At 45.6% G+C, this 25,885-nt stretch overlaps 2 protein-coding genes and 1 long non-coding RNA gene across 6 annotated transcripts; 1 reads left to right on the forward strand and 2 right to left on the reverse strand.

Annotated features, from left to right (window-relative positions):
* Positions 1-821: 821 nt before the first annotated feature.
* Positions 822-18,009, reverse strand: arid1aa (AT-rich interaction domain 1Aa). Of its 4 annotated transcripts, none has more exons than XM_026183746.2 (20): positions 16,767-18,009; positions 14,192-14,410; positions 13,503-14,102; positions 13,301-13,396; positions 11,367-11,607; positions 10,313-10,402; positions 10,057-10,227; positions 9,164-9,497; positions 8,876-9,021; positions 8,680-8,765; positions 8,353-8,562; positions 8,038-8,242; positions 7,733-7,859; positions 7,467-7,636; positions 7,169-7,379; positions 6,222-6,347; positions 5,449-5,542; positions 4,382-5,225; positions 4,089-4,219; positions 822-4,001 (listed from the first exon to the last, which is right to left on the reverse strand). In XM_026183746.2, exons 1-20 carry the CDS (start codon positions 17,679-17,681, stop codon positions 2,145-2,147), a joined length of 6,873 nt encoding a protein of 2,290 aa, XP_026039531.1. In that variant the 5' UTR covers positions 17,682-18,009; the 3' UTR covers positions 822-2,144. The 4 variants fall into 4 exon arrangements, with proteins under 4 accessions (XP_026039531.1, XP_026039530.1, XP_026039533.1 ...); XM_026183745.2 differs by having other exon boundaries at positions 7,733-7,877; XM_026183748.2 differs by lacking the exon at positions 16,767-18,009 and adding an exon at positions 16,442-16,693 and having other exon boundaries at positions 7,733-7,877.
* LOC145431744 (uncharacterized) lies at positions 16,021-21,304 on the forward strand. Its single transcript, XR_013912028.1, has 2 exons — positions 16,021-16,299; positions 20,865-21,304. It is a non-coding gene; the product is annotated as an uncharacterized LOC145431744 (long non-coding RNA).
* On the reverse strand, positions 20,364-25,710 carry gpn2 (GPN-loop GTPase 2). Its single transcript, XM_026183749.2, has 5 exons — positions 24,904-25,710; positions 24,593-24,749; positions 24,153-24,313; positions 20,944-21,074; positions 20,364-20,755 (listed from the first exon to the last, which is right to left on the reverse strand). The coding sequence occupies exons 1-5, from the start codon at positions 25,321-25,323 to the stop codon at positions 20,683-20,685; spliced, it is 942 nt and encodes a 313-aa protein (XP_026039534.1). The 5' UTR covers positions 25,324-25,710; the 3' UTR covers positions 20,364-20,682.
* Positions 25,711-25,885: the final 175 nt, after the last annotated feature.

Genomic DNA, 25,885 nt, shown 5'->3' on the forward strand with positions numbered 1-25,885 from the left:
TATTGATATACACATTCCTGAATATTTTGTTTTACTGCACTGATATTTGGGTTTGATGGCCTGAAACTATTTTGATTAAGTTCATGTAAAAGAAAGCCCTTTGTGTTTTGCAGCCTCATAAAGTACAATGAGACAATCTAGTAACACAGGGGTGTCAAACAGAAGGCCTGGGAGCCAAAGGTGGCCTGCAAAGAATCTAATCCGGCCCACCAAAAGACTATAAAATAAAAAAAATATAAAGGAATGCATCTTGTGACCTTCAGCTGTATTTTCATGTTTTACAGCTTTTCCTGCTGATAAAGACCTCCCTCACAGCCATTTGTATTATACGAAAATAGTTACTAGATAACAAAAAGTTCTTGTTTTTCACTCTCTACTATAGAAATTTCAGTTTAAAAACAAAAAAAGTTTTCTGTGATTAAACAAAAACTGAATACAGGACAGTGAGCTACCAGAACTTTTTGTAATTGTATAAATTCATCATGTAGAAAAACTGAGATGTGACGTCTTAATCTCATATTAAGATATCCCAGAGACTAAATGTTTAGTAAAAATCTTTCTGACAAAATGTTTAACTCATCTTCCCCACTTCAGATAAAAGTGAGCTGTGTGTATGTAAAGTGAGTTTGACATTCATAGTGTAACACCTTTTTAAGGAGTTTTAGGAGTCTTTAAATATAAGTGAAGCATTTATTGAGCAGGTAATCTTGAACATGTGGTTTAAAGAACATCTCTAAACAGTGCTGTGTGAATTCATTCATCCCCCCCCCCCCAAAAGAAGGTCGTTATTGCAAAAGAACAAAACCATCAAACAGCTTACGAAGATTTAATGTACATTTATTCTTACCACGTGGAACATATAGTATAAAGATTTCATACTGAATAAATGATATTCATTGAGCCAAAAAAGGGAAAGGGAGGAATTTACACGATGTCTTAGCTACATAGTCTGAAATACAAATATGCAGAATCCATGACTGGAGAAAATTTGTCAAACGTGTTCTTCATCTAGTTTATTTTCATTGTACCAGGAGATAACAGGTCTGAGCCATGTCTGCCATACTACGGAGCTGTGAAGAGACCAGAGATGTGGGTCTTATCGGAGAGGACCGAAGGTCACGGACCAAACTCACGTCAGCCTCCGTCCCGCGCCAATAAACAAGTGTGAGAATAGTGACACAGAGAGAGAGCGAGAGAGACAGACACAGAAAGGAAGTATAATGTACAACATTATATATACACCACAGCAAAGCTGTATCTGAAGTTGAAAACCAGTCCTAAGAGGTGATTTCTTTTCATAAGGGTATTCATACAATCAAGGGATAAGAGGAGGTAAGGGTGTTGTAGGTTCTTGATACTTTGGGGAAGAAAGCCATTTTCTGTTTTAACACCAAACTAAATTGACCTCGAAACTCTTGAGGAGCTGCATCGCCAGCTTCTGTGTGGAAACGTGTGTTACAGAATGCTTACACTCAAGAGCAGTACGGTACAGAAAATGTCCTACAATCTACTGCACACTGCACAGGCCTCCCCGGTGAAGGTGTCTATTGACAGCACTTTGTCTACTGTCGGGCTGACTGGTGAGAATCCAACTACAGCAACTATAACCAGTAGGCCACTTAATCAGTCTGCTTCACCTCTGAACATCAACCAGTCACAGACTCATTGTGCCCTCGAGGGGAGAGCTAGGGCACACTGTGTCTCCCAAACTCACTGTAAACGAGACAGCAACTTTGGTTACAGTTTTTGTTTTTTCAGCTATTTATTATTTATTAAAAAGTACTTTCCCCCCCTGCCCGCCCCACCCGAGTGCAGCACAGTCTCCCAACCGTGGTGCTTTGCTCTGTGTCATCCAGTGGGCATTTGCTTTGCAAGTAGTGTCACTTTGTCGGCATCTCTCCGCTTTGTAGATCCACCACCGCTCCGTGATTAACCCCCGCCCTGCCCCTCCGTCTCCTCGAGTGAGGCTGGCCCAGGATGGGGAGGCACGGAAAATGGAATCTGAAGGATTTTCATAAATTAAAATACAGACAGTCACTTGAACTTTCTTTGCCCTGTTACACACACATAAGCCAAGGTTACCAGGAAGGAGGGGGACTGGGGACAAAACCCCCAAGAAGTGGAGCCACGGCTCCCTCCAGCTGTCATGACTGGCCGATCAGAAAGAGTACATCACAGATAACATGAGAAACCAGCGAGTTCATGAGGGGAGACACTGAAAGGTCGAGGAGTCGGGACTCGTGTAGTGTGAACTCTGAGTGGTTCTCCTCCACCTTAGCTAAGGCGTGCAGGGCCCGGGCTGCTCGCCGCATCATGTCCGGGCTTGTGGGTTCAAAGGGCATCCCTTGTAGGTGTAGCAGAGAGCTCTGGCTCTGTTGCAGCTGTGTGGCAGCCAGACTGTCCTCCAGAAAGCCCAGCAGGTTGCCCACGCTGCCCTTCTGAACAGCGATTGCTCGGGCTGCCAGAGTGTCACCCTGGGCCAGGTTGGCTAGTAGAACTACGGCCATCTCCCTACAGACCGCAACCTTCCTGTCTCCAATTAGCCGCACCAGGTTCCCATAAAGCTTCTCCAACCGACTGAATGGTGGAGTGGCCAAGATGAGGTCCACATTGTTGTCTTGGATGCTTAGTTTACTGAGCGTTTCCAGGACAAGTCTCTGAGGTGACAAAGAACCGTGGGGTCCCAGAGTGGGGAAAGGGTCCTGGGCTTCTGCTGAGGGGCACACAGCCCAGTGAAGGAGGCCGTCCAACAGAGGCAAGCAGATGCTTTCGGAGTAGATGGAGAGGTCCAGCTGGCCTGAAATATTTGCCAAAGTGACCAGTGTGTTCTCCCTCAGCAGCTCCAAGCAGTCCCACCACCATTCGTCCCTTTGGCCCATGCCCTCATCCGAATCCTCGTCCTTTTCGTAGGTGAGCGGGGCCTGTTTGCGCTCCGGGTGCCGGTGGTGGAGCAGGATTAGTCGACCCAGTATAAGCAGCAGCCCCGAATGCTTGGACATCTCGTGGTCATTGCCTGGAACGAAGGAGAGGCTGCGGACAATATTTGAGACGCAAATGCAGCGCCGGGCTAAAGAATCCTGCCAGTTAGTCAGTGCAACGAGCGGCCCCTCATCCTTACTGTGAGGCTCGTCCTCCAGGATGGTGCCGTTCTGCTGTGCCTGCTGGGTAAAGAAACTGCCAGAGGAGGGAATGGGTCTATTATTCTCTAGGTGACTTTTCGAGCCTTTCTCAACCGTCTTGGAGTCACAATCTGTCTTCCTCTCCTCCTCGCTGCCAAGCAAGGAGCTGGACTTCTCTGAGACTGCTGATCTTTCTGAAGAGGAGGTCTCTTTTGGCATTTCTTCTTCGTCTTGAGGCTTCCTTCTCTCCTCCTCGGCAGGCAAACCATTTTCCCGTATCTCTTCTTCTAGGACTCTCCGCCTTAGTAAAACCGGTGGCACAGGTATTCGTTCGCGTGGTTCCAAGAAGTCTTTTCGTGGCTCAAAGTGGGTCTGGATGTGTTCTGTTGAGTCTCCCCCTCCTGCGCTCCAGTGAAGTAAGCCACTGTCAAACTCTTGAATTTTGCCATGATTATTTGCCTGGGCTGCAGCAAATGGGTCTTTCTTTCGTACCAACTTCAGGGGAAACTTGTCAAACTTGCTCGCCTGCTTGGGTCTCTCGTGGGCAGTTGGGGTGTGCAACGAGCCCGTCTGCTCAGATGATGAACCCTTGCTCTTCTCGTCCTGACCTTGAGAGCACTGCTTTTGATCTTCCTCCTCTTTGACATGAGATGACCCCTCCGTTTCTCGTTCTTCCTCTTCATCGTCATCTTCATCCTCTTGTTCCATATCATCCACCCGTGGTTCCTCTTCCTCTGTGCCATTCCAGTCTCGTTTCAAGGTCTCAGGATCAAGTAGTGTTCTCTGGCCAGGGTCGCCGACCTCATACTCCCGCAGGATGCCAAAGATTTCAATGAGGCAGCGTCGGAAATACTCAACCACCAACTCTAATAGACCAGGCAACTGAAGAAACAATATAAAGGAAAATATTAGAAATGATCACCATGCAAACTGCTACAAACATTATTAGGGCTCAATACTGAATCTCACCGTGTTGAGATCGAAGGTGGAAATACTATTGTCGTCATAGAGAAGTATATTGATAGTATCTAAGGCCCACGTGCTTTCAGCCAATAAACCGGACTTTAATGACATCATAACTCTCCAGGCCTCTGGGGTTCCTAAAAGAGAAAAATCAAGAAGAAAAAAAAAATAGAGAAATTAATGAATACCACTACTCTCTGATCAATAACTTACAACTGAGGACAGCTGCAGTATTAAACAGTACTGTGAACAATAAAGGGTAATAAGCTGCTTTTAAGTTCTAGAATTTCTTTTCATACCAATATCTTTCATGGTGAGTTTTCGACGTGGCTTCAGGACAGGAAGGGTAGCTTCTACAGAGCCTGGCGGAAAAGGCATGTCTCGCCTTATTAGAGGTGACTGCACTGGAGGGGGCACTATGTGGGATGCAGGCACTGGGGGACCAGCCTTCTGCATCTTCATTCCATGCATAAAGGGAGACTTGCTAGGCGATGTCCTGCTCTCTATGGGGCGGGGCATGGATGCTGGGCTCGGCACCTGTGGAATGTGGTTCTGCACCCCCTGAGGGGGCTGGTAGTTGGACTGTACCGAGCGAGGCATAGGTGTGCCAGGCCCGGCTGGACCGTAAGGAGGCTGCCGAGGGCCCATCTGACCCCCCCACTGGCCATCGTGATTCATGCGTTGTTCTGACGGCATCATCTCCTCTGCCCGGTTCATGCCGGGGTAACCAGGTCCCTGGGGAGGACCCCCAGGGCCACCCTGTCGGCTGGGGTAGTTCTGATAGTTCATATCTCGAGGTCCCTGCCACATGCCTCCCTGAGGACCCTCAGGAGGGCCTGACTGCATCATCTGAGGGGGCATGTTAGGTTGCGAATTGGGCCCAGTTGTCCCCTGCATCCGTTCACGACCAAAGGGAAACGGGAACTGACTGCTGGGGCCGGGTGGACGGCGATCGGCGCCAGGGTAGGGCCCGCTGCTGCTGTACTGATTGTATGGCTCCTGCTGTCCTGAAGAGGGTGCAGAGGCGCCTCCTTGCTGTTGCGGTTGCTGCGGTGGCTGCTGTCCGCCAGGGAAGGGTCCACTGTAGTCAGTCTCGTGACGTTTTGATGGTGGGTAACCGCCTTCCCCTGGACGCTTGTAACTCTACAGAAAATACAAAAGTGCAGACAGACACATTTATCATTTACCATTTAAAGCAAACTGCAAAAAGAATAAAGTCATTCACAAAAATGTAAAAAAATGACAGGAGCGCCATCAAGGACAAAAAAAAAAAAAAATACACAAGTAAAAGTTATAACCTTCACATTGTTTGACCTATACACACTAAGAACACTGGGAGTTGGTGTAGTGCAGATGGATCATTTACCGGTTGCTGTGTGTACATTCCAGGCTGCTGATTTGGGTAAGAGCCAGTAGGGGGCGTTCCCTGTCCAGGATACTGATTACCATAGGAATCATGCCTGCAAAAATAAAAAATAAAAAAAAACAAGTGCCTGTTCAGTTTGACCATGAAAATCTTATGCATCTCTCACCAAGTTACAACAAGCCCCACTGATATGTGTCAGCATACGTCGATGAATGCACACCCAAAGGGCATTTAGCTGTAGATTCCTCTAATCGTGTCACAGTGAATTACATTATACTTAATATCCTTTATACTCCTCTTTGGTGCTTCAACGTGATCCATTTTTCTATAAAACATTTACTGTATTATTATGTCAAGCATGTGTTTGTTAACTGCATGGCTCACTACTTGGTGAAAAATACCAGCCAGCAGAGAATTTGTGTTGGATTAAGACAAAATACATTTAAATCAATGCAACTGTATAACATTCATATTCACACAAGATAAAGCTTAAACTAAAGAGCAGTAAATGCCAAGTGAATATTTACTCAAAGATGGAAAAAAAAATTTACATTAATGAAGCAATACCGCTGTCAAAATGACAAATATAGAAGTTACATCAAAATACAGTGTCTCATGACGCTGTGGACTGGCTTTGTAACGAGACTGAAGAGTTGAAGGTTATTCAAGTTTTACTAAAACCGTAGATTTGTTATATATGAAGAATGACTTCCAATTGACAGTAGTTTGAAAATCTAAAAGGCTGCCAGCCACGAAGTGCTTTGTGAACTGACCGTGGCTGCTGTGGTGGGAAGCGATTTGGCGAATACATCCCCGTGTCGGCGTTGGCAGGCATCATCGGGTTTGGCTGAGGAACACCAGATCCCATGTTGCCTTCTGGGCCCATTCCTTGCTCCGACCTGGGAAAAGTGGAACAATACACGTAGAGATTATGCTAGATCATCCAAAAAAGAAAAGAAAAAACTCATAGGAAATGTTACAAAGCACAAGGTCAAGACATTTTATAAGTGGCTCTCAGTGTATGACTGCTAACAGTGAGGAAGTATATCCTGAATAGCCTACTTTAAACATCCAGTTTGATAGGAAAATGGTAACAAAAGTGACAACAGCAACTAAAAAAGGCTCAGACGGAACACTGTAATCCAAAAATGCCAGTACTCCACATACAAGAACTAACAAACCAGGAAAATTCCCAGGGAAGGAAAGTGAGACACTGCTGGTGGAAAGTGTTTTGCTGTTACTACAATAGGTTATGACACCTGTATACCCACATTAGCGCTAAAATGTTTCTCCAGGCAGAAGATGAACTACTACCGTCACTGTCAAAGTAGCTACTGCATAAATAAAAAATATTGGTCCCACCATGCAAGTGTGCAGTATCACTAATTTAAAATAAAAAATTCAAAATCTAATACAATCATGGGGGGAAAGGATTGCCCGTGGAGACTACAACGTCTCGTGTTTACTCGTATTACACTTGTTTTAGGGATACATTTCATTCTTGTCACCATATGAACATGTGAATCAACGGCAGCATTAAAATAACCTAAGAGCTTAATTAAGTGTGTAAGAAGCTAGCCAGTTTCTTAAATATCAAATGTATTCAACTCAGTCATTAGACAATTTCTTTGAGGTGAATGGGGACATTTGTGGTTTGATTAATCATGAAAGTACTTGGTTTTACCAGCTGTGTTGAAGGACCATTAAAATTCTGCCTTACCTCCTGTCGTAGCCTGGTCCATAAGGATACTGCTGTCTGGGCCCCATTGGCATTGTGCCCATGGCCCCAGGCGGTCCCCTGTTGAATGGAGGTTGCTGCTGCTGCTGTTGCGGTTGTTGTGGTGGTGGTTGTTGTTGTTGTGGCGGCTGCTGTGATTGATCACCCATCCCGCTGTTGGGACCCTGGTTAGCAGGTAGAAACTGCTCCCCAACTGGAAATATATTTAGAGTTACAAAGCATTTAGAAATGTGTAACTGGTTAATTAGCTGAGACTAACAACACTATTCAGTGTGCCCACCTTTCCGCATGTTACTAAAGGGGTCTTTGTTTGGTTCGTACGGGCCCATTCGACCTTGCATGTCAGGCGTGTTCATGCCAGACTGATAGTTGGAGTTGGGAGTCATGTTCTTCCGGGGAAATGCAGGATCGCTTCCGTCAGAGAAGGGGTCCTGCAGGTTAACGCTGCTCCTAGGAAAGAGGCAAAAGGAAGAAGGATTAGTATAACTAATGTTAATGACTCTTGAAAGCAAAGATTCTTCAGTTAAAATCTTAAACAAGAGTCACCTGGACCCGGGCGGCATTTGGGCATGAGGAGTAGAGGCCGGAGTAGGGGGTTTTAAGTCTCCCCCCTCAGCCATGGAGCTGCTGGTAGACTGAGGAGTCTGAGGACCCTGCAGAGAGCCTGACCCAGCTGTGGAGCAGAGGGACGCTTCAGTTTGAAATAAGAGAGGAACAGATAGATATGGTACATGGCTTTAATAACACTGCAAAAGAGCAAGTCGGGCATTTTTGTCAGTTTTAAAGTTCAAAGGGGTTGATTATTGAAAAGGTACGCTCATCAGAAAAGGTTACATGAGCACAGCTCTCACCTGGAGAGGGGGGCTGGACCTTAGCAGCTTGGTTCTTTTTGTTGTCTGTAAAGATCTCAGGTGGGGGGTCTTCACCACGCTCAATTTTGCACTCAAAGGCATACAGACACTGGATGTACTGTTTCTTTAAAGAACTAGCAGCACTGCTGGATGTACCCACATTCAAGGAAGTGGCCAGATCACGCCATTTCTTATTCTTATTCACCTGAGATACACACACATACACAAAATACAGGGATATTAGGAAAGGATTCAACAAAGACAAAGCAAAACATTTACTCTGGGATTCATGTTGTTTAAAACTTCCATATTAACCTGCATCATGCCTCCGATCTCTTTAACAGACATGTACAGCCGAAAGAGGTCGAGAGGTTTGCGTCCTACAGCAGGCAGGTTGGTCATGCCCATAGCCTTCTCTTCAATAAAGGCCAAATAACGGTCCACCCACATCTTCCTCTCTGGCTCTGGTCCTAAGTCGTACAGATGCGTTATCTTTTCACTGGTTGTGGTGGAAGAGTTGGACTTCTGTTTAGTGTGAGAGGAGGAAGAAACCAATTTTCAAAATGACAAAGGACATGAGGTGAGGTGCACAGATTTTAAAAGACTTGTAAAAATAGTAATTATATTTAATAGAGGGGTTACCTTCGATTTGGATTCTGGCTTGGGCGTCACACTCCCATCTACCTTGTTATTCATCTTATTGTTCATTTCTGGACTAGAGGCCATGCCTAGAAACAATGGTGGGGAATGAATTCGCTATGAAGCATCCACGTAAGAGAAAACAAACAGGAAAAAAAAGAACAACATTAAGTTATGAGGTTATGCCAGTACAACTTACCACTTGTGTTATTGGCCATGTTTGGCCCCATAGGGTAGGGTGATCCACCTGGAGTGTTCATCATTCCAGGCATACTGTTCATTGGAGGGCCGTAAGGCGGGCCAGAGCCCATCATGCCTGGAGACATGTTGGGGTACCCAGACATCCTGGAGAGAGAGGAATATGTCATCTTATGTGCAAGTGGGATGAGGCACTGTGCAGCTACTTCATATTTAGACATGAGTGATAACCAGCAGACTTGTGCCTGGTGAATAAATGCAGGTAGTTGAGGATCCACTGGTAACCAACCTGTTGTGCATGGAGTTTGTGGCAGGGTGTTGCATGGCTGAGGGATCCGGGGGCTTTCTGTTCATTCCTGGTGGAGGACACATTCCTGAGCTCACCTGGGGCGGCATATTGCCCATGTTGGGAGGCATGTTTGGACCCATGCTAGGCCCCATATTGGGACCCATGTTGGGGCCATAGGGCCGTGCCCCCATTTGATTAGGAGGCATCCTTCCTGGAGGCATGCCAGCATATGGAGGACCTCCACCCTGGCTTGCCATGGGATTTATTGAGCCCATGCCAGTCCCAGGGTAGCTGGCATTAGGCATGTTGCCATAGCTAGGTTGCCGAGGATAACCTAAGATGGGAATGATAAGATGGAAAAAAAAAGGCTCAAGTAAATCACATGGTTGCAACTGAACAGAACTCTGAAAAAACAAAAATCTCACTGCAGCACCCAGATGTTTCTTGGTTTTTATAATTCAAAGTAGTCTTTTGTTAAAGAGTGCGTGAGGCAGACTTTTCCTTACAGACTGCTAGTACAGAGAGAGAGAGAGTGCACTATGCAGCCTGAGCAACAAGCCTTTGTCACAGTTTCAGCTCTACTGACAGGAGGCTCTGCTACGTCAGCTGACTCTCTGCTTCACAGCTATAAATAGCTGCAACACAGTCAGAGGGAGGGACCAGCGATAGCATGGTATTCATGAGGCAGGGAGATATATTCCTAAGGATTTTCTGATACATTGTAAACAGCAAACTTTTTAGACAGGTTGTAAATGGAGTGGAAAGCCTTTATTAAGCAATATTTAGGCTTAATATAATCAATTTTTAGAAGACAGTTGTCTTAGCAGTATTTCAAAGAATTTAAAAAAAAAAAAAAGCCTCTCTTAAAGATAACCCAATCCAAAAGTTTAAACCTTGAGGGCCATATTGTCCTCCCTGCTGCCCGTAGCCTCCCATAGAGTTGTTCTGCTGATATGGGCCCATCCCAGGGTGCATCTGTCCCCCAGAGGACTGGCGTGGTGACAGTGCAGAGGCTGACTGGGGGGAGCCATAAGGGGGCATCTGAGGGTTTCTCTGCATAAACCCTAAAAGAGACAAAGACAAAGGCTCAGATGCCACGGCAAACACTCAACATGTTAATCTCAAAGCAGACTTCAGATGGCAACATACCTCTGTCCTGGGCCATGGGAGACTGGCTCATTGTAGGGTGTAGGCTCCCATCTGACTGCACACTTGACGGTCTGGGAGGCATTTGGGTCCCTAAACAGTAATAATTAAGTTAAATTGGTGAGAGCTCAGGGAAGGAGCAACGAGTAGTTGCTAAGTTTATTCCAATTTGAGGACAAAGGGTGATATCCATTCTTAAAGATGCATAAAACTATAAAACTCTTTTGCACTACTAGACATTCTTAAAAATGGCATTAACACCTCTTCCACCACAGAGATTCAGAGCTGGATCGTAAGAGAAAATAACATTGATGTATTTGGGTCGAACCACAGAATACAAAAATGTCTCCCACTGCTTCAAGATTCTACACTGCTTGTTGCCCATTATGGGCCCAGAAAAGCCTTCTGATCTAGTTCTGAGGTTATAAATCCATTCAACCTCTTAACGGGGGGGGGGGGGGGGGGGGGGGGGGGGGGGACTTTACACTTTCAGCAAAAAATTTGTCAAACTCTGAGACAAAAATCAGCCCTCACAGAACAGCAGAGAGCATATTTACAGGCTAAACTTTAGAAGGTGCACAATTCTAAATATGCAGACCATGCCACACACACACACACACACACACACACACACACACACACACACACACACACACACACACACACACACACATTTATGCTTCGTGAACAACCAAACAAAAATAATATTTTAGTGTGCAGCAAAGATCCTGAGGTGTCCGAGGAAACTAAACACAGCAGGCTGAGTTTTGAGGAAATGTGCAATTGCAGGCCATCGATAATGTTTCCATTTACTGTCGGGTCCAAATATAGGACATATAGCTTCAGCGAGGCTTGGAAAACATTTCCAAAAATGGCAAAGAGGGTTTCAAACAAAATTCACCAAAAAGGTAAATGTAATCTCCCAAAAATATGCAAAAACCAACAGCTTCTCTAATAATTTAAGCAGCACTGGTCAGTAATCTGGCATTGCTGTCACGATCAGACATGTAAGAAGCCTGCTAATAATCATATGCCCAATTTCACTGTGAAGGCCCACCTGGCATGTTGGCAGGTGACAGCGGTCCTGTGCGGGATGTGCTGGCGCTGGCAGGGGAACCGGCCGGGGAAGGTGAAGGCCCTCGGATGCCTGGCAGGTGTGGAGATGTGTGAGGAGAGAAGGGCGACTGAGCAGGGTTGCTCTGCTCGCCCTGGCTACTCGACACCCCTGACGTGCTCACGCCGGGACTCAGGGCGCCCTCTGTACCGGTAGGCAGGTCATCGATGGACCCCGACAGGTCCTGAGAACACATACAGGGAGAAAAGAAAGAACAAGGAGTAAAAGAACTGCACTGCAGAGAGACAGGAAAATTTAGCAGGGCAAAAATAAAAAAATATGACAGTTTGTGCATTTTGACACAGATGCTCCTTTCTCTTGATTCCTCTCAACTTTTGGGCAAAATACCGCCACATCCGGCCTACAGCGTCCTAAAAAGAATCAAAACAACCCACAAAAATTTAATAAGAGCACTAAGGAATCTAGAGGCGAATGACTGTAATGGGTCTGTGCTGCTATTTAAATCGATTCCAGCGCAATGTGTTTTCAGTCAGTGACGTATGGCACATATATAGGCACATATCAGACACTCTGCAAGCTTAGACTAGATTAAATGCTGATAAAGAACTGAAGTGATTTCTCTTTACGCTAATATTTTCATTGCGTCCTGCAAGCATGTTTAATTGTTATCCAATGTGTGTCCCTATGCTTATTTAAGCCAAGTCAACGGAGCCTCTGGTTTACAGTATTGTAATGTTTACTTTGTACATTAGCTGTAGTATCAGTACGCTGCAATTTCATCCTTCTGCTGTTAAGACATGAGTGGCAGAGATACAAATACACACACACACACCCGGAGGCCTTTGTCCTTATTTATCTTTTTCAAAGAAAAAGTGAGTGCGCATTAGTGCCGGGGGTTGTCATGGTTACCAAGGTTTGTAGGATGCAAGCCGAGTCAGCGTGCAGCGCCAGCTCTGCCATGTGATTTCAATACACAAACAAACAGCCAAGATTCAGTTCAGATGAAGGGCATTTACAAACCTGGAAGTTTGATCCGGACGGATGACCGGAGAGCTGCATTTTAGTTACAGTCAGGTTCGTATTCACAGTTTTTTTGTTTTTGTTTTTTAACACAGGACAAGTCTGCATAACATCAAGTCTTTCAGACTGGTAACTCACTCACTGCATCGTTTAGGTGACGTCATCCTGCATCATCAGGGCTCGCAAAGGTAAATCAAATTCTGCTGAATGGCAGCAGGTCAGTGTGCACTTTAATGCTCTCTGGTTGCACAAAAGAGCTCAAAAGAAATAACGGGAATACCATCCAGAGGTTGTTACTATAGGCTGGAAATCGATCGTGTGCAAAGAAGAGGACTGCACGCAAAAAAAGGTCCAGTACTGAAATGTTTTCAGTTTTAGATGGAAATGCATCGATTAGAAAGCGGTCTTAACAGTTCAAGAACCATCACAGGTGGGTTTTTTACATAACTTTTGAATTCGCACTAAAAAAACAAACAAAAAAAAAAAAACCAGTGGGTTTGGTCCATTTGCCTTCACAGCCCAAACAAAAACAGAATACGCATGGAAGCAGACTGAAAACATGTTTTCGAATTGTCTCGGTTCAGCCATTTCATCTGTGCAAGTGCTCGATTGTCAGATTTCTCGTCTCATTTGCACAGCACCCTTTTCCAAAAAGCATCAGCCATGGAGCTGTGTCTCAACAACTGAAGAACAGCAGCACGCGCAGCAGCCAGAGCAAAGGAAAATTTTTACATTATCATCAATAATACGAAATGAATTTTAAATGCAATGTGCCATAAACTGCCGTGTTTTTGAAAACTAGCATGATAAATATAATAAAGCGGCAAGGAAAAAATATCTGATGGAAAACTGTGAAAAAGCAATGCCCCGGCGGTGTTATAAGAAGCATAACTGACCGGAAGGCTGGAGGGCCGGCCTTGACCGTCCTCTGGACCAGATTTAGGCTGAGTGGATGGAGGCGCATTGGACTGAAATGAGTCCTGGGATACCTCCTGATAAACAAAAGAACGTGCGCTTAAGTATACTGCCAGAGATACAGAACCACATAGAGAAAACTCATTAACCAAGATGAATATGAGCCAAGACTGAGATTGGTACCTGCGGAGGAGGAGGAGGAAAGCGCTGATAAGGTGACTGTTGTGCTTGCTGCTGTTGAGGGTTCTGGGGGTAACCTGCAGGCTGCCCTTGTGGGTGCTGGCTGTGTCCTGGTGGCTGCTGTGGATGAGACTGTGATTGCTGTTGCTGTGAGGGTGGCTGCTGGGGCCCCTGTATTGATCCTGGGTAGCTGGACTGGCCTTGCGATCCAGGGTTAGACTGGGAGTTGGGCTGCTGCTGGGCCTGACTGGGAGGACCCTGCTGCTGGGCGTAGGGAGACTGGCCAGACTGTGGGGCTGAAGCTTGAGAATAAGGGGGCTGTGACTGTGGGGGCCCTTGGGATGGGCCTGGCAGTGGCCCCTGGGACTGTGGGGGCATGTGGGGCTGCTGATAAGGTGGCCCTCCCTGGGTGTGTGGAGTAGAAGTCTGAGGAGGATGGGGTTGACCTGGGTATGGTGACTGGCCGCCGGGTTGTCCAGGTGGAGGCTGTGAATATGAGGTTTGTTGCTGACTTGGGTGAGGAGCCTGGCTTGGTTGGCCATAATAGGGTGCCTGGCCCTGAGAGCCATAGCCTCCTGCTCCCTGCTGGCCATAAGATCCCATCTAAACAGAATATACAAACACACTAAGGCCTCAAACACACCAACAGTAATGAGAGATCTGAACTGAAGATCCAGAATGAAAGATAATACCTGTGGACCATACGGCATGGCCCCCATGCCTCCAGAGGTCCGGCCTTGCATTCCCACTGGATATCTCTGGGGACCTGGCGGGGCATAACCCTGTCCAGGGTAACCAGGCCCTGGTTGTGGACCGGCTGAAGGTCCTTGCTGTGACTGCTGACTGTATGGGCCGCTTGTTCCATATGGCTGACCCCTCATTTTTCCCATCGGGTCCATGGAACCAGGAGGCTGGACATGGCAAGAACAGAGAGCAAAATAAAAAAAATAAAAAAATAAATCAGATGATAACAGCACAACACAGGAAATCAAGTCATCAAATCCTACAAGTTTCAAGCAAGTGTCCTCACACAGATAATTGTACTATTACAGCTGTAAAATACTTGACTGCAGAGTCTTACATTTCCATACCTGAAAAGAAAAAAGAAAAGAAAAAGAAACTCCAGCAAACAGGCAAGCTGTGTTTTTCCCCCCACCTTATTTCCCACGGTCATTACCCTGATTTTTTTTCACCTCGCTTTGCCATAGTTTCGGAAGTCAACAGAATATATATACACTTTCGAATGGAGGGCAGTCTGCCCAATCTTAAACATATCCCAGCTGTGCTGCTGTTTTGAGTCTGTTCCAAGTAGCCCCCCCTTCCACCCTTCATTGAAGGCAGTTTGGCTCTGGATGAATGACACAAGAAATGAAGGAAGTAACTTCACAACAGCTGTGGAGAGTAAAAACTGTGTATAGCTGTACATAGTCTATAACCTGGCACATTCAGTTTTTAAAAAAAAGCTGGAAATAAAGGTCACATTCTGGATCTTTACTCACGCTCCATCAAAACTGTGTCACATGATAAAAATTAGGCACCCCAAGATGATCTGCTTAAACAAATACATGTAGACCCATGAGCTACTTTGGGTGAATCCCCACAAGTGCACCTTGCCGAAAAGAGCATCCTCAACTCAATGGTAACTCCTCTGTCCAAATAATAAACAAAAATAAAAAGCGTGACCCTTTGCACATCTAAGATAATCAAGTGAATAAGAGTAGCACATGGCTAATCTGCATAAGACAGAGAGGAAACTCCCTTGGCGGGTGAGAGATGCTGGACTGCCTTCTGATTGGCTTCGGGGGAGGATTGGGGGGAAATTTTCTGCAGTTAAACTTGTGTGGCATGCCAGACACAGCAGCAAAGAGCGCATACACACATGCGCACACACACACCCTCGTGGGGAAAGCTCAAATTTGTCTTTTATTCTACTGTGTGTGTATTAAAAAAACAACCAAAAAACAGCCATGTGTTTATTGCATTAGCTCGAGAATTTTAAAAAATATGGTATATCAGTAAATAAGAGCCCATTTACCCATGATGTGAACTTTACTGTGTTAATAGTGTCTGGTGTATATTCAAACACTAAAACAAACTACTTACACCCCTTTTTGGTGTAACAAGCTGCACCCAGAGCCCACAGCAACACATTTCGCATTTTTGGTCAATATTAGCAAATGATGGGAGCAAAACTACAAATCCACACATCATTCAGGTGCGAGCTGCTCCAACCGTGGATTTATTTTGCAAGTAAGAAGTGGAGCTTAGAGGAGGAGAGAAGCAGCAAAAAAATAAAATCTCTGGTGACCCTGTGATGAGTTAATGCTATGTGCTCTTATCAGCAACTGTTGCCTTGCATCACATGTAATTATAAATGGCCATGAGCAGCGGATGAGGAGCCAATCAGATTTCAGCTAGCATGTCAACCCAAGACCAACTATCTCCTGGCTTTGACAGTAGGATTTTACCTCCACAATTCAAATCCCAGTGCAAACTGCAATCTGCTGACTGCATTCAAGTCACTCATAAAAAGCAGGGATGATTGTTTACAGGCGGCGTGCATGCGGGGAAGCCGAGCGGCTTTTCAGCACGGGGAAATTCTTTTTTAATCAATATATGACCCAAACTAACAGTTTAACCTTTCCCCAGCGAGCAAACTGTGATATTTACGCAATTTAAACAAGACCAACATGAGCCATTTTAACCAACTGTGCGAGACTCGCTCGACACGAAACGCATTCCTTCCGTCATGGCCACCGAAATACAGTTTATCGCACAAGAAAACAACACAAACACGAAGGTATGAGCAACCGCCACAAACTCACACGTATAAGAACACGTTACTGTAGCTGTGCACCATCACACGGATGTGTTCGCAGCAAAAATTCATTGTAAATTCAGCACGTAAAAGGAGAAGCAAAGCTATGAGAGAAAAAACGAACCGTTGCTCTTCAGCGACTATTTTCGCCCCCTTTTCAAAGTCGGGCCTTCTTGGCTTCCCCTGAACCGTCCTTTACAACGTTTCAACAACTTATATCCGCCTCGAGCGACGCTTCTTTGTTGCTAGCCAGCTTTATAAATACGTTAAAACAACTCTTATTTAATGGTGTGGTGAAAAGAAAAAAATTACACACAAGAGGCAGCCATTTTAGAGTCTTTGCGAACTAGTATCAGACAATGGCTGGCCTGCTACGTTGTGAACTAGCTAGGAGAAGGGAAGGAGACGTGCTAAAGCTCGTGCCTTGTTCCTGTTAAAATGGCTTTTACCTGGGTTCTTGCTAACGGCTGCCCAGCACTTCCAGGGCTCATAGGCGATGGGTGATGGCTCCTTTGTTGCCAAGCCGGATTGCTCCCTCCATACTGACCGCTACTGCCCATGTCTGCTGGTCCCTTGCTAGCTCCTTCTTGGCTACTATAGTCGCTAGACGGATAGTTTGGATATCCCCGCGTTGAGCTGGGGGAGGTTAGGAGCTTGTTGAGTGTCGGTGTGGATGTAGGTTGAGGGTTTCCAATGTTATATCTCTGATTACTGTAAGATCCAGCCATTGCCGTGGGTCCTCCCGCTGGTGGCTGCTGCTTAGCTGGTTGCCCCCCAGCTGTCGGCGCCTGGGCGCTGCGAGGGGAGTTCATGGCGTACGCTTGGCTGGGATACGGAGTCCTGTTCGGGAATGGGTTATAATTGTTGAACTGGTGGTTTGAAAAGCCATGGTCGTGTGAATTATGTTGATAAGGGTCCATCATGTTGCTCGACTGCACGACCGGACCCGCAGCAGCTGCCATGCCAGGGCTTTGTTGTCCGCCATGTTGATGAAAAGGGGCCCGACCGTAGTGCTGACTGTATCCGTACGAAGGTGGAGGAAAAGCCGCGCCGTGGTGATGCACCAAACCGGGGTGGTTATTTCCCTCCGGTCCGGCAGAGTCATTCTGGGTATTATTGTTAGCCCTGGGCGGGTTCCCATTCCCGTTCTTCATCTCAGGTTCTCCTCCTCCCCCTACATTTCCACCGTCGGCCCCGTCCTGCAGATCCCCCCTTCCCGGCGATCCGCCGTCCAAGCCCGGTTGCTTTTTGTCTGGCTGCTTCTCTCCCGGACCCGACTCGTCCTTGGCGTCTCGATCCGGCTTTTTGAGTTCGGACGGCGGACTAGTGTTAAGAGTGGCGGCGCTGGCGACCTGAGCGGCCATGATATACCCCCCACCTCTCTCTCCCTCTCTCGGCGAGTCAGTCACAATCAAAAGCTAGCATTGAATATAAATAATTGTTTAGAACCATTTATCCTTTTGCCGATGCATTCCCGCCCCTCATACCGGACCGAATCCGGCCTCCATCCTCCCGGTTCCGGTTCCGTAAATGGGTTAGAGAAATGATGGAGGCTCCATACAATGCGTAAAAAAAGCGACAGAAATTGTTGTGGGAGTTGTGTTACTGAGCCCGGGTAGAGGCAGGGAGCGAACCCAACCAACACGAGGCTCCGCTAGATACAGCCATTTTACTGAGCCGCACAGATGGCCGCAAAACGCGGAGTGGAGCTGTCACAGCGCGGACTGGATTTTTTTGTCTTCAGAAAACCTCACGTTGTCTCTCTATCTTTTTTCCCTTCTCCCCACCATAGGTGGAATATTTTCTGCACACGACGAGAGTCGCCCAAACTCATAAACAATGCACTTTAAACCAGCCGCCAATCAAGAGGCTGTATATAGATCACGGGCTGTAGGCTTGGTGAATACGTTTGAGGGTTTTGTGGACTCATCAGTACCCGGGAAAACTAATTAATGCGTAAAAAATATATATATAATTTTTCCAAGTATTTGCATATATGTGGGTGCCACAGCTGCGCGCGTAAAGGTCGTTATTACGCACAGCAGGATACATAAATGCTGCAAACTTTGCACTGCATTCATTTAGACTGCCTTCCACACACCCAGTTATATTTTTAGACTTTAAAAGCAAAAAGCTGTAACATTCAGCTCGTTTAAATGCGCCTTTGTGCTCTTGGCGTTATTGTGTTCCCCCCGAACAGTGTTTCTGAGTGGTATTTAGGCGAGAAAGGCAACGCACGCACAGGTTTTTCCACAGCAGAAGGAGGAAGCCTTGCAGCAAACGAGACTACCAATGCACATTCCCTTATTCCCTCCCCTGCCTGCTTTGCTCTGCTCTCTTCTACCACCCCCTCTCTCCTCTCTGTCTGTCTCTCACTCCAGCAGAAACACTCTCTGCCGAGTGTGGGGGGATGGGCGCGCAGGCTCCAGCTTCCCTCTCTCACCCCACTAACATTGAACTACACCGTTCAGAGGAGGGAGGAAGGGGGAAAAAATCAGGCAGACCTTATCTATCAGAAAGAGGATGCATGGACAGTTTCAAAGTCTCCCAAACAGTTAGAAAAACGAGCGTTAGAAAAACGTTCGTCCTCTGCTCAGTCAAATGAAGCAGACATGTTTTTTTTGGCACACACAGGGTGTTTGCGCACAGTGTTGAGCAGGGGTAGGATGGTAATGAAAAGAGTGTGTGCGAGGCTGAGGGAGTTTTTGTGGTTTTGGGGTTGTTGTTTTTTTGTTTTTTTTTTGGTAGTAATAATTAAATGCGAATTTATTAGACGGTTTACGAGGCATTTAATAGTTCGGACTGTGTATTGATTACAGTTCAGAATCGTGCTGTAAATGGGACGACATTGCCTTTCGGTTTCTGTTCTCACTCTCGACACACACGCAAACTGTCTCTTGCTCTCTCTCTCTCTTTCACACAAACACACACGCATCTACCTCTAGGGGGCTTAGAGAGGGGGGGGCACAGGAAGTACCACTGAGACGGCATACTTGATCACATGTACAAACATCGAAACACAATTTAACATTCTGCCTGACACACCCCCTAATGCACACACACGTACACTTAGACACAGAGCTTTGCAAGGAAGGACTGTACACATATAATTTCATAGCCACGTCACACCACACAGGGTTAATGCGATTTCCCACACCAGCGCGAGCTCTCAAAGTGGATCACGCTTTATTTCAGTCTGACTTCCAACTTTGCACGAAAGCGCTGGCACACCGAGGCCCCCCGTGTTAAAACCAGCGTCTATGGGCTCCTTTTTAAGTTGGCAGGGTTACGATTTTTTTTTTTTAATGTGGGATGTTGAGCTGGGGAGAGTGAACTGGGAGTAGGACAGTAAAGTCAGGGGCAGTCAATAGGGAGAAGTTTTAGTTGTATTTCGAAAGACAAGAGGATCTTCCATCCTAGAGACCAGACACAGGGCCAGTTGTGCAGAAACACAGATTTAATGTGGCTTCCTCTCCCCGCCTGACTTAATTTTTTCGGCTCTGGCTGGTTGAAAGACTTGGAGCAGACTTTTGTGGATCAGGGAGAAGCATTTGCGAGCACATGTGCCATCTGCTGGTGAAACAGCAGATCCATATATACAAGGACTCAACTACTTATGATGCCTTACTTAAGGGCTTTATTGAACCATTTCAGTCTTTGTCATAAAAGAATCATCTCTGGATAATATGCAGTTGTCTTATAAATGTTTATAGGATTATCCACCTTTTCCTTTACCCTAAAACACTGCTCAAAACTTCCCTTTTCACCAGAAAATCGTGCAACTGTTAGGAGGCAACTGAGGCTCTGGAGATTATATTCCACTGCGTGTCATGTTTTTATGCATGCAGGCTTTATCAGACATCTTCCTCGTCATTCCAGTTTGTGTGTATCTGCCATTATTCACGCAAAACATTTCATTTTTGCACCCATAATAAGAATAAATGGCCATATTCATTACAGTCACGTTGTTGTTTCAGCTCAACGATCATATCAGGGCTACAAGGCAAAACATGGGCTCCCAAGCATGTATCAAACTCAAACAAAAATGAAACTGAATGACTTTATTTTTTATCCGTTTGTAAAGAAGACATTTCTTTTTTGCCTACAAAACATTAAAAAAAAAAAAAAAAGATTACTCAGCCCACACATTTGCTCCCTTTAGTCTTCGTCACTGTGATTCTTTCATGAGGTGTGGTGCGACCGTGAAGCATCTACAGCACCCACATTTAGTTCTTATGTCTCCACTGCTTCTGCAGAGAGGCTGAGAAGAATTCAGGCCAAGTGAGATGGATGTTCCCAGGACCCCCTTCGTATACTGCTGCTGAAGGGGTGACCGCTTTCGTCCTGTTATTTGAGCTTTTCCATTTACAGCTCCATCATTTCCTCTTCCACAGTCTTTCCACTGGTTTCAACATACCTCTCTTGCACCCCGAGAGTACTGGTTGGTTAAATGTTAAGGAAAACCTGACAAACTACACATAAATTGGCTGTTATTTCTTGGCGTAAGAAATCCTCTCAATAAAACTGTAAACACTTATGCTTTTCAGACACCTCCTGTAAATCTTTATATTTGGCATCAAACCAGATGAGTCACTGTGAGTCACCACGACGATCAGGAAAGGATACGAGTTGAACTGGAAGTCTGCCCCCACAGCAGCTGACATCATGGCCTGCAGATTCCTCTCCTCCAGGTCTCCAAAGCAGTAGCCGTTGGCCTTGTCCACTGCTCGTAAGACCTGAATCATGCTCTCTTTGTCCTGGAAACCGAAAAGAGAAGTGCTTGATCCGGGGCTTTCCCACAAAGAGAAACTACCCACTGATCCCCTCAAGTGAGATTCACTTTAGAAAGAGGATGACAAAGCCTTTTTGAAAATGTGTGAGCACAGATTTTTCAGATTCTTCTTTGTGTGTTATAAGGTGTTGTCATAATGACATAAGCAGCACGCACATGCAAAGCAATAAATCCTCAAACTTCACTGACCTCTAACACTTTGCAGCTCTTTCTCAAAGTCGAAAGCTTTTATTTTTGGCTGCTTTAGGCACCATAAGTGGGTAACCAAGGTAACTAATGGCTGCTTAAACTAAGAACATGTACAAAGCATGTGTGCCAACCTGCCTCACGCACAACTTGCTGGTGCCACATGCAGTGATGGCACATGGTCTAGACTCCTGTCTCTGCACACACAGGATCAAATCACTCTTTATAAAGAAGCGATGTCAGGGAACGAGTGCAGAGTGCAGACAGCCCTCTCCCCCAATCCATCTGCACAAAATTGATCCAACCTTCAATTTGAAACGCTAAAAGCGATTTATGATTTAACGGTTCAAATAATGAAATACGAGGCATGTGACTTTTTAAGGGAAACGAACCGTGACGTCTGGTCAGTATGGATGCTTTATGACTACTTCAGAAGAAAGTAAAGAACTCTTATTTTGCACTCAACATCTCACAGAAGCATGATGCAGATACATTAATTAAGTAATAACAATGAAAATTTGTCGAGTTCACTGGCAAGACATGGCATTTGTTTTTACAGTGGGGCAAAAAAGTATTTAGTCAGCCACCGATTGTGCAAGTTCCCCCACTTAAAATGATGACAGAGGTCAGTAATTTGCACCAGAGGTACACTTCAACTGTGAGAGAGAGAATGTGAAAAAAAAAATCCATGAATCCACATGGTAGGATTTGTAAAGAATTTATTCGTAAATCAGGGTGGAAAATAAGTATTTGGTCACCTCAAACAAGGAAAATCTCTGGCTCTCACAGACCTGTAACGTCTTCTGTAAGAAGCTTTTCTGTCCCCCACTCGTTACCTGTATGAATGGCACCTGTTTGAACTCATCATCTGTATAAAAGACACCTGTCCACAGCCTCAAACAGTCAGACTCCAAACTCCGCCATGGCCAAGACCAAAGAGCTTTCGAAGGACACCAGGAAAAGTATTGTAGACCTGCACCAGACTGGGAAGAGTGAATCTACAATAGGCAAGCAGCTTGGTGTGAAAAAATCAACTGTGGGAGCAATCATCAGAAAATGGAAGACATACAAGACCACTGATAATCTCCCTCGATCTGGGGCTCCACGCAAGATCTCATCCCGTGGGGTTAAAATGATCATGAGAACGGTGAGCAAAGATCCCAGAACCACACGGGGGGACCTGGTGAATGACCTGCAGAGAGCTGGGACCAAAGTAACAAAGGTCACCATCAGTAACACACTACAACGGCAGGGAATCAAATCCCGCAGTGCCAGACGTGTTCCGCTGCTGAAGCCAGTGCATGTCCAGGCCCGTCTGAAGTTTGCCAGAGAGCACATGGATGATACAGCAGAGGATTGGGAGAATGTCATGTGGTCAGATGAAACCAAAGTAGAACTTTTTGGTATAAACTCAACTCGTCGTGTTTGGAGGAAGAAGAATACTGAGTTGCATCCCAAGAACACCATACCTACTGTGAAGCATGGGGGTGGAAACATCATGCTATGGGGCTGTTTTTCTGCCAAGGGGACAGGATGACTGATCCGTGTTAAGGACAGAATGAATGGGGCCATGTATGGTGAGATTTTGAGCCAAAACCTCCTTCCATCAGTGAGAACTTTGAAGATGAAACGAGGCTGGGTCTTCCAACATGACAATGATCCAAAACACACCGCCTGGGCAACAAAGGAGTGGCTCCGTAAGAAGCATTTGAAAGTCCTGGAGTGGCCTAGCCAGTCTCCAGACCTCAACCCCATAGAAAATCTGTGGCGGGAGTTGAAAGTCCGTGTTGCTCGGCGACAGCCCCAAAACATCACTGCTCTCGAGAAGATCTGCATGGAGGAATGGGCCAAAATACCAGCTACTGTGTGTGCAAACCTGGTAAAGACCTATAGTAAACGTTTGACCTCTGTTATTGCCAACAAAGGTTATGTTACAAAGTACTGAGTTGTATTTTTGTTATTGACCAAATACTTATTTTCCACCCTGATTTACGAATAAATTCTTTACAAATCCTACCATGTGGATTCATGGATTTTTTTTTTTTTTTTTTTTTTTCACATTCTGTCTCTCACAGTTGAAGTGTACCTCTGGTGCAAATTACTGACCTCTGTCATCATTTTAGGTGGGGGAACTTGCACAATCGGTGGCTGACTAAATACTTTTTTGCCCCACTGTATGTGTACTCTCTAGACCTGTTAGTGGTCCACACAAACTGAACCCATCCATCCATCCACACACTCTCTTAACCACTAATCCAATTCAGGGTTGTGTCAGGGCTGGCACGTATCCCAGCTATCACTGGATGGGGTACATCCCGGACAGGTCCCCAGTCCCTGACACAGAGACAGACAATCACTCACACTATATAGCCAGTTTAACCTAACGTGTAGATCTTTGGACTGTGGGAGGAAGCTGGAGTACCCAGAGAGAGCCCACGTGAGCACAAAGAGAACATGCAAACTGCACACTGAAAGGCTCCAGCTGGCCGTCAGGTTGGAACCAGGAGCCTTTTTGCTGTGAGGCGACAGTGCCACCCCCCTGTTAGTCACTCAACATTAGAGCAACGTATTATACATTCCACTGGTCCTTAACCAACAAACTCCCCAGTGCAAAGCCCGTGTGATGTTGGCATGTGTGAATAAAGCAGGCAAGCACATCTGAGCAGACTGAGACTCTGAGAAAGGACACCTGTGGAAATTATCACTACTAGATTCTCCCCAAACTGCCAGAACTTCATGTGTGAAAGCAGCTTATTTTATTTATTTAATTCACCAAAGCATATTCTAATTTACTGGGAGTTAAACAGACATTACTGGCTCTTCTTTTGCAGTTAATACCAAGAAGCAGCGCTGGTACCTGTACATTGAGAGGGACAAAGGACACAAGGCTGTAATCTTGTACGACCTCTGCCAACTTTTCATTTAGGTGGCGGAATTTTTTAAAGAAGGGGTCTGCAGCCAAGTGATCGAGAAGATAGGTCAGGTCCATGACCTCTGTGTAGAAGTCAAGGTTGAAGGCTGGAAAAGAGTACAAGACAAATGTTACCAAGGATGATGATGAAAAGCAACCAGTTGTGAAATTCAACAACTCAGCTGGCAATCAATGCCGGTATAGTTTTTTTTCTTTCATCCTACTTTCTTAGAAGGGAAACAAAGAAATATGATTTCTAAAAAGACCTTTAATGTCTTAATCTCACTGTCTTAGAACATTTATCCAGCACAAATCAATGCGATTCATCAGATAATCTCTGACTACAGCCTGTAAAATCTGTTTAAAGCAAACCCTTATTAACTCACCCAGCTTGCCATACTGCTCCATCAAGTCCATCTTGGAGAGAACGTTGACATGGGGAAGCTCGACATGCAGCATCGTAGACAGCGAGGTGCACAGCACTGAAATGAACTTGGCTGGATCAGCACAGTAATGAGAGTCCACGAGGTGCACCGCTGTGAGCTAAAAGAGAGGACATCAGCCCTAAAATTCATCTTATGGTGTTAATATAAATTCACCTTGTGTTAAAGCTGTGTATACATGATGGCAGTGTGGGTAAGGTAGGAGCTGTGAAGGCTCAGCAGACATACAATAATTATCTAATGATGAAGCTCACCCTGAAATTCCACTTGGCCAGCTGTGAGAAGATATTCTTCACTGAGTTCTGGTGGGTGTAGAGCTCCACCTGTCCAGGACAGTCAAACAAGAAGTAGCAGTCACTGTACTGTTTCAGCTTCTCCTCCAACCAGTCCAGATTTGCTTCGACGTATTCCATGCAGTAGAGAAGTCCACCATTGGGCCCCAGCTTTAAACCTTCCATGACATCGTCCAAAGTCACCAGCTCTGAGATATCTACCGCACAGGAATAAGGTATCCCTTCATTGGCTGGATCCATATTCACAACCACCACCTTGCGTCCCAGGTGAGTCAGAAACTCTTGCATCCCTTGGCAGTAGGTGGTTTTCCCCGAACCCGGGGGCCCAATAACCACCTGACCGAAACGCAGGGAGGGCTTCGCTTGTGTCTGCTTGGACATGGCTTCAGACTCGCATTAGATGGTGCTAGGATGTCCTGTGCAGGGTACCAACTGGGGTGTTGGCTGGCAGTGTCACAGGATTTGGTATCAAGAGTTCAGTTTTTCTTCCACCAACTACATTAAAAACTCTTTAAACACTAAATAAACCTGGACCTGCCATCCACTCCGGTCAGACAAGACTTGTACAAAGTAGCTATTTAAATGTTTATGTACGATAAATCGTAAGTCTACTCAAAACATATGTGCAGGTCCTTAATATAATGTTGACTTTTACTGTAAATTACAGCAATACTGACTGATATTTACCGTTTGCTGATGCTATATTTACATGCGTATGGAAGTCGCTAACACATGCTAACGCTACTCGGAAGTATATCTAAGTTACGTAACTGGCGTGTCAAAATAAAAGCCGGTTGTTAACATGGCGCAACGTGCAGGACTAATTTCAGACTACATTTTTTTCTAAATCATCTCATCCTTGCTCAAACACCACATTATTCCGTCATTAATAGCTTGGTACAATTCATACACATGTGTATAGTTAATATAGGAAAACTAGATT

The sequence above is a fragment of the Astatotilapia calliptera genome, chromosome 11 (assembly GCF_964374335.1).
Source record: "Astatotilapia calliptera chromosome 11, fAstCal68.1, whole genome shotgun sequence".
In the NCBI taxonomy this organism is placed as follows: domain Eukaryota; kingdom Metazoa; phylum Chordata; class Actinopteri; order Cichliformes; family Cichlidae; genus Astatotilapia; species Astatotilapia calliptera.